At 34.1% G+C, this 9427-nt stretch overlaps 1 protein-coding gene across 1 annotated transcript; it reads right to left on the bottom strand.

The window, feature by feature from the left end:
* Nucleotides 1-2678: 2678 nt before the first annotated feature.
* LOC131648911 (uncharacterized) lies at nucleotides 2679-8947 on the bottom strand. Its single transcript, XM_058918644.1, has 5 exons — nucleotides 8729-8947; nucleotides 8442-8640; nucleotides 3788-4038; nucleotides 3349-3637; nucleotides 2679-3256 (listed from the first exon to the last, which is right to left on the bottom strand). The coding sequence occupies exons 1-5, from the start codon at nucleotides 8945-8947 to the stop codon at nucleotides 2679-2681; spliced, it is 1536 nt and encodes a 511-aa protein (XP_058774627.1).
* Between the last annotated feature and the right edge of the window lie 480 nt (nucleotides 8948-9427).

Genomic DNA, 9427 nt, shown 5'->3' on the forward strand with positions numbered 1-9427 from the left:
AACGAAGCTCAGACAATTAAAGGAATTATGAAGAAATCATCAACTGTCATTGTGAAAAGAGCCGGGAACAAAGAAACTGGCACAAAGAAGAGTTCTAACAGGAAGGGTTTGGGAAATTCAGACAACGAAGAAGTTGTAAGGAATGGAAGTAAGAAAGGGCCGAAGAAAACTGCGAGGAAGCCAAATAATCCATTTAATAATGTTAAGACAATAATGGCAAGGGGGAAGAAAACATATTGTTGGGAAATTGCAATAAAAATGGAAAAATCAAAAGAGGAAATGTTCCGGTAATAAAATATGTTACGTTATGTCTTGTAATCAGATTGATGTGTTTAAGTAGTTTTAATACAATGTTGGTATGAAAAAAAATTGAACTAAGTAATTTCTGTATGATTGCAGCATTTTCCTAGGGAGGCATCACAGTATTGCTTGCGAAGGAATCAAAAGGCGAGATTACAATTAGAGATGTCGATTTACATCAAGAATTCAAGTGTAGAATCAATACTGCTAATCGTAAGGGTGTGCCAAGTCCATTTGAAAAGTACATGACAGAAGGATGGTACAATTTTGTCAAGACCAAAGGGTTTAAAAGGGGAGACACGTTGATATGTGAGATGCCTCGTTTTACTCCATTTATGTACATCACGTTGAAAGATAAATGATGGAAAAGGAGCAACGTTGAAGTGGGAATGTATCAATGAAGTTATTAAGTAGGATGGAAATGTGTTTCAGTTTTTGGAAGGATGTTTCTTATTATCTTTTGTGATTTTGTGATATGAATGGGGTTTGTTAAACCCCTTTTGGATGTGAATTTGTGATGTAAGAATTTAAGAACATATTGTATCTTTTTGCGGAATGTTTTTTGTGGTATGACTTTAAGAACAAATGGTTTATGATATGGATGTTATATTAAACTGTTTGGTTACTTCCAATGCTGGTGTCGGTAATTATTTAACAACTCCTGAATGTGTTTTTCAAGGATTGATCAAAATTTCAAAATAGAGTAGTCATATTGACTGATGTGTTTATATCTATTTCAAAAATATTATATTTATAAAAATATTTTATATGAATATTAAATTCTATATGAAATATTTATGGTTTTTTTTATTCAACCAATATTTATCATTAAAATAAACAAAAATCAGTTAAATTCATTATTATATAATCAATAGTCTATTAATATATAAGAAGAAGAAAAAATTGTGAAGCTACAACTTAACAAAACACGTTTGGGTTAATTGTTTAGTATGAAATACATGCCCATAACTATTTACTGGCCCAATGATTATATTGTAAGTAAGTGTATATATGGGAAGATTTCTAATAGGGCAGCCAAATACTTTATTATCAATTGAACTTTGAAGATGGTGAAGTGGGGGTCCCCTTTGTTCCGTCTCTTACCAGCAGGTAAGTGATTTTTGCATGCTCAAATAAGCAATCTTTTGAAAGCATAAATTGATATACATTTTATTAATTCATGCATGAGTAAAATACTTGATTGTGTAAAGAGATGTAGTTGGACAAAATTTTGATGTATGGTATATTGACAAATCTAGCATTACATGAATTTTTTCTACTTTGTTTCAGTGAACCTGAGAGAGACTGCCTTGAATGGGCGCATAACATACATAAAGAGTTTGACGATGAGCAAAATAAGATGTTTGAGACTCTCATAAAAGATGGGTTTCTTACTGAGGATGAACGCATGGCTGATTATAGCGGGGAGGTAAAGTGGAGGTCGAATGTTACCGAATCAAACATGCAAGGACAAAATGCCCTTGTAAGTATCTAAATTAGTTATATGCATTTGATGTTTATGATGCGTTAGATTTTCTTTACATTGATGAGATGTATGTCAAACTACAGAATATTCCAATGGAAATATCAAGAACATGCTTTGGTAAAGAACAAAATGCGATAAGAATGGTAGATCTGATTGATGGAAAGGGATATCACTGTGTCATTATTAGAGCTAGAAGAAATGCATATGAGAAACATATTGGTCTTGGCTGGTACGTTTTTGCAAAATAGAAAAAGCTTCAATGTGGAGATGTGCTTGAATTCTCCATGGTTCCTTTTTCAGATGTGATGTTTGTGGAGTTAATGAACCGAAGTTGATGATGTTGTTAATTTGTTACATTAGGGGGTAATTAAGTTGTTGTCTGTGTTTTTATTGTACTCCTTGTGTTGTGTGATGAATTTGGTCTTTGGTTTTATATTTTGTGTAGTCTGTAAGTTGTTTAGCCACTTTTGAATTGCATAGCTTCATATGGATGTTAACTGTTGTTTAATTAAAGTAAGATACGTGTGGTTATGGTGAAACATATCTTCAACAAAATGAGATGATGCATATAACACATGCAAGTTGTTTTAAATTATTACTGAAGCATAAGTTAACTAAATGGAAAAACAAAAAATACAGGTGAATAAATAATAAGTCCATAGTGCTTATGCCCAATGATTAGTTACTCTGATGTTGTATGCTTGATTAGAATCTGAACGGTAACTGATGTGCCGATTATAGCAGATTGTTGGAGATAGTTTTGCACTCAACGAATCTTGACGTGTCAGTTTGAACCACGCTGCTAGTAATAATAAAACAAAATGAACAAATAAATATTGTGAGTGACTTGGCAAAAAATGAATAAAATAAATAACTGAAAAATACTTACATTTTATAAGTTTTCAAAAACCTCTTTGAAAATAACATTTGTTGTAGTCGACAACGGTTTGTTATCTTTGTCGTGAATTAATATCTTTAGCCTTTTTTTGCTCTTTACCCTTGAAACTGCAACATATAATTGATCGTGACTGAAGACACTCCTCGGTAAATATATACCTACATAATCCAATGACTGGCCTTGAGACTTGTTAATCGTCATAGCATAACACACCGTTATAGGAAATTGCCTTCTAGTCATCTTAAAGGGCCATGGAGATTGAGTAGGAGTAATGTCCATTCTCGCAATATATACGACACCACCAATGTTTTTCCCTGAAATAATTTTCGCTTCGATAACGTGATCTGCCAGTCTTGTAACAATGAGTCGTGTTCCATTGCAAAGACCTTCTGATTGATCAATATTTCTAAGAAGCATAATCGGAGTACCAATCTTCAATGTAATATTGTGATTGGGAAGGCCTGAACATTTGAGTGTATTTAAAAACTCAGGAGTTAATACATTGAAACATTCATTGTCGTCACCATCACTTGTATCCACATAATCAGATGATAAATATTCTTTTTGCTCACCTGAAAATTAATGATATGGATGTAATCAATAATGTGCATAATAAGACATTCAGAATGATTAAACATATTAAAAATTATTGTATGATACTTACCTGGAAGAAGTTCAAATACATACTGGTTTATTTGATCAACTGTCTCAATAGTTCTAGCCAATATTGCTCTTGATTGCAAAAATTCTTCATTGTTGTAATTGAGTGAAAAATTTGGATATGTATTTTGAAAAATTGCTTCAAGTGGATCAGCAAAATCCGATATCAACAGTTCGGGAGGAATATCAATCTCTGCATAACCATCATTAGGTTCCGCTAATTTTCCATCCTCGAGTTTCAATATCCACTTCAAAAACTCTTCCAGCTCAGAAGGATTTATTTTGTTCCCAGACTGTTGAAGTCACATATTCTTTGTAAGCTTCAAAACAACATAATGATCCCATATGTACGATGAATTAATTGTGGCATGAATTATATCTGAACGACTTCCTCTAGGTATAACTGGTAGAATCTGCCAGAAGTCGCCCCCAAAAACAATGACCTTACCTCCAAATATCTTGTCAGATGATTTGGATCCACCCATGATGTCTTTGAGGGTTTTATCCAATGCTTCGAAACAAAACCTGTGAGCCATTGGAGCCTCATCCCAAATGATCAACTTTGATAATTTTAATAGATCACCACAGTCACTTCCTTTGCTAATGTCGCACGTGGAAGACTCGAGAGTAGGTATTGGAATCTTGAATTTCGAATGTGTCGTCCGACCACCTGGAAGTAAAAGTGATGCAATCCCTGATGAAGCAATAGTCAAGCATATTTGTTTATGTGATCTAATATACGAAGCTAATGTTCTTCACATATACGTCTTGCCTGTGCTGCCATATCCATACAAAAAAAAACACGCCTCCGTTCTGGTTTGTCATACCCCAAAATTTGTCCATCCCATTTTCACTTTCAAACTCATACCAAAATTCAAGACTCAAGGACACACTCTCCTAAACAATGATCTCCTAAACTAGGATTTTGATTTCTCTGAAGAAAGTTAATAAATCAAGGTCTCCAAAGGGTTTCACATGACTTATGATGTTTCAAACTATCCCCATGACAAAATTCAGGCTTCAATTCCAAGGACTGCCCAGTCAATTGCTCAGAAATTCAACAGTCGACTAGTTTGACCTAAAAGTCAACTATGGTCAAATCACAGTCAAAACTCCTGATTTTTGGTCAACATCAATATTTTGAAGTCACATTCATCATTTGATCAAGTTTTGATCATGATTCATCAAGGAAAGTTCAGAAATCATCAAAAGGCCATGTTGCTAATTTAGGGTTTTTAGGAGAAAGTCAACCCAACTTTGACTGATCATATCTCTCTCATACTTTATTAGAAATTTCCCAACCAAAGCTCATTCTCAAGGAAATTCAATTCTCTATAACTTTTATGTTGAGCCCAAGGTCAAGAAATGCTTCTGCATAAGAGATATAAGCCAAAGCATTATAGGTCCTTCTAGAAGCTCGTAAAAAGCTATTTTTTGTCAGGAGCTATATCATCAAGATAAAATCTCCAAATGCAAAATATGTTCCAAAGTGGCTTATAGAGGACATCTTGGGCTTTCCAAAAAGTCCTAGAACACCTTCATAGGTTAAAAATTGAGTGAGTTATGATCGTCAGAAGTTGGGGAAATTTGAGAAAATGCATGAAACCCTAAGTAAGGAATTTTGGTTTGTTAAGTAATGGGCCCATATTTTTGTGTTATCCACGTGATTCCAAACTCCTAGGAGGCCCATAAATATATTTATATTTATTTTATGATTTTTATTTCTTTTATTTTGAGTTTATTCATTTAAATTCAAATAAAACCAAATAAAATCATAAATTAAATGACAAAAGATTATGAGTTTATTTTCAATCTTTTTCTTTCAATCTAAAATTATCTTGGGACCCATAATTTAATCTCACACAATTATTTTTGATTTTTATTCATTTTATTTTGAGTTTATTCATTTAAATTCAAAATTAAATCAATAAAATTATAATTTAATTGGCAAAAATTATGAGATTGATTTTATTGATCCTAATTGATTCAATAACACGTGAAAGGCAAGATTGGAGAGAGATTGAAAAAATTTAGTAAGGTTTCATTTGATTTTTAATCAAATATTTTCCAAAAATCTTTTCTCACTAATCTCTTGATTTTCTTCCAAGACTTCTTAACCTAAATTCATCCACTATATATTCACAACCTTATCATGCACAAAGGAGGAGAAAAACCCTAGCCTCAAAAAGAAGAACGAGTTCCAAAACTTCCAAAATCTCAAATAAGAAGTGAATTTTCGTTTTCTTCTTTGCAGCCCTCATCAAGTCAAGCCAATCATCTTAACATCCTCCTAAGGTATCAAAGGGTAGGTTTTAATCAAAAGACATGATTTGAAATACTCGGAATGCATACACCATGATCACATGTTCTTCATTCATGGTGAAATTCTCGTTTCTTTATTATCGCTAAATTTTAATGAGAACTAACCATTTTAATGTGTTATTGAGATTGAATAGAGCAGGTTTAACGCAACACATGGGAAGTTTAGGGTTTAATTCATCATCGGCCATGGTTAGGGTTTAAGCTTATGGGACCGTCGAATCCATAGCTACAGTGCCCAAATGATAAAAATAACATCATATTTGAACTCAGGGGATATTTTTACATGAAACTGGGCTATGCTTGTTCTTGTTAATGTTGTTTTTTACAGATTTCATGCTTCGAAGTAATTTTCGCATCAAAATCCACAGCTAATTGCACAGCCAAATCCGCAGGTAAAATTGAGGAAGATGATGAATAGTGGTGACCCATGCGTGGCTTAATTCCATTCGCCAGTCAACTTTTTATTTCTCTCTCCATATGCGTGTCACGACGTCACCGGCTAGTCAACGAAGTCCAACGTTCTCCCTCCAACTTTGATTGGCTGTGTACAACAATAGTGGGGCCCATGCGTTGAAACTTTGAATCTCATTTGTTTTAATCCTTATATTATATAGCTTATGCATATTGAATGACTAAATTTGCAGCGCTATTGGCAATAGACGAGGGCATTTGATCCAAAGTGAGCCGTTTCGATCCCTGGTTCACGCAAGGTTTATTTTACAAGATATTTCGTATGATACAACGCTCTTCTGTCACGAAAGACTACGACGCACCCTCGCGTCTCCACCACAAGATCTCCAGCAAGCCAGATCCAAGGATCCCAGATGCGCAGGCTCACCGTACACCATCAAGACCTCACCACACAGGATCATACGCCCCCAGCCAGATAATTCTTTTTCTTTTCCTTCTTTTAATTTTTATTTTTTTTCTTTTTTTACCACTTTTTATTTACTATTAACTTTTAAAAAAAAACCAATTAACACATTAATTTAATAATTAATCCTAGGCTAAAAAATTAGTTAATAATTTTTGACTAATAATTAGTTTCTAATTTAATTTTAGAATTAGGTTAATGATTAAATAGGGTTAATAATTAGTTTTTAACTTAAAGTTTTTTTTATAATTATTTGGGTTAATTAATTTTAATTTTAGGTTTGTTAATTTTAACCACTAATTGTATTTTTAGGTTTGTTAACCTCGATTCATTTATAAACCCTAATAGCCTTAGGTTTACTGGTAGGTGTTGCCCATTAACCCTGATTAACTTGCTCCCCATTTGGGGTTTTGCCTGTTCATTTGTTTGCCTAAAACTGTTACAATTTTAATTTTTGATATGTCACATTATAATTGTTGAGATCTTTAATGCACTAACGCTTCTCTTCTTTGTGCCCAACCTTCAGGGTTAATCAAAATCCTTCAGCCTCGCGCCATACCAGATCGAAAAGCTAAGTTTCTAATTTTTTATTTAATTTAACATCACTTTATTTTTATTTTGCCTTTTTGATTAAAATAAGGCTTGTTTCAATCGCCAATGAATTTGTAATGCACTCACCCCTATTATTTTCCTTTTAACTTTACGAATTGATCGAGAGTTCGAGGAAGATCCGGGCACTCAAGGATTTTTAATAATTATTGTTCCCTCTTATTTTTCCGCCTTTTAATTCCCCCATCCCCGCAGGTGTTTATTGTAATAGCATAGGATTTTAACTGTTTTACTTTTCTGCTATGGTTAGTAATTCTAGGGAGTGCAACTCTGAATAGAATTAGAACACCTAATTACAAGATAATATAATCGAATTAAATCACGTGATTGTGCACCCACACACCTTTAGGGTAACCCTTCTTGTTGCCTATTGCCTGTTGCCTCTAATTATACTAAAAATAGTCAAGTCCCTCGATTCCGAGGATACCTAAAGCAAAGTTGCCTAAAGAGATTGAAAATCATCTAGTCCCTCGAAGTTGCCTCGGTAAAACATGATGATTGTCCCAATTGCTAAGGTATCCTCGCCTGTTGCCTAAAGATGACTATTATATCCTTCCCTTAGACTACCTACCCTCTTTATGGTAGGGAAAGTCTTATGGCGAACGATACTTTCGATGACCCGCACATCCAATTGAAAGACTTCCTGCCCTCTCATGGTATGGATAGACCCTTTCGCCCGAAAGACTTAAAGAACAAAAAAGACAATCTCAGGGTAGGTGTTCTTAACGGCTTGCTCACAACAAACTTTCAAATTACTTTTCTCACCTCCTTTTCAAAACGATTTCCAAAGGCTACGCTTAGTTACAAGCTAAAGTCCTTATTCAAATCTTTTTACTATTCACACACGACACTTCAAACTTTTCAAACAAACAAACAAGTGAGCTAAGCAATTAAGAGCCCATGGATAACCATGGATACAAAGGGTGCTTTAAACCTTCCCTTTGTATAACCTACCCCCCGAACTCAAAATCTTTCAAAGGTCTTTCCTGTTCTTTTTGCCTTTCCAATTGGATAAAATAAAAGTCGGTGGCGACTCTTGCTTACCGCGACATTTTCTTTAAAGTCAGTTCACCGTATTACATGGTTGTTTACCGCTTGCAATATTTGATTGAACACATCTCTCTGCTCACATATAATTAAATTAATGCAAATACATTCAAGAACATATTGAAACAATACTAATCCAAAAAAAGTATACTTTATATTGTTGATAGCCCGTTGTTTAAAGTAAAGAGAATTGGTAAGTTAAGAACTATTTAAGATTACATGCAATGTAGGTATACTTCGGGTACCTGTGAGTTTTTTATATAGCATGTTGAATTCTTGAAGCTGCTCAGCTTGACTGTAGCTTCTATCTTCGTAAATAAGCTTGTTTCCCAGCTCCTCAAGGATAAAACCTTGGGGTTTAGGCATTCCAGGAATGTCACTTAAACTCTTCCGGTTTCTTTGAAGGAGTTTCTCAATTTCAATCAATGTTAAATTCATTATTTCCTGTTATGATAACTGTAAACCTGTGCAAAAATATATTTTTATGAATGTGTAACAAATGAACCAATCTCGTGAATTAGAACATATATACGAAGTTATTACTACCTCTGTTGTTTGCAATAATCTGTTGAGAATATACAATGCCATCAGACAAAAGATGTTGTGTCTTACTCCAAACATGCCTTGGCCTGGTTATGCTACTTGACAATAACATATGAACAAATAGTAACCTCAAATAATGTCTAGAACCCCAATGATAAGCCTCTTCAATAGCAGATATAAACTCTCGATCATCGCCAATAAATCCCATAGCAAAACACGCATACTAGAATGTGTTGTACTTGACATTATTAACAATTTTTATTTCATCATAACTACACGGACCTCTAACATGTGTTAGCATCATCCTAAGATAGTACAATTCACCGGTTGTTGGAGGAACCCATATTAGCCTGCCAATAGTATAACCCCTTTGACGGGGTTTCCACTGCCATTTCTTTTTTATCATAAACAAACTTTGAAACAAAATTGCTACATGTAAGTTGGTTTCCTTCTTCGTAATTTTGATTTGCCTCAAACCATGAGGTAAGCATAGACTCAGTTACACTTGGTTTCTCAAGAACTGTTGTAATACGATCAATGTCGGTGTAGAAAACTGAATTTTCACCTTCGCAGTGAAAATGAAGTCTTTCTATGGCTGGTTTCCTTCCGTGAATTGGGAAGGCATATATCCTCCAAGCGGCCTCACATGGTGAAACATACCTACACTCTATGTACTGTTTGATCTCAT

This window comes from Vicia villosa, linkage group LG2, assembly GCF_029867415.1.
Source record: "Vicia villosa cultivar HV-30 ecotype Madison, WI linkage group LG2, Vvil1.0, whole genome shotgun sequence".
NCBI classification, from domain to species: Eukaryota; Viridiplantae; Streptophyta; class Magnoliopsida; order Fabales; family Fabaceae; genus Vicia; species Vicia villosa.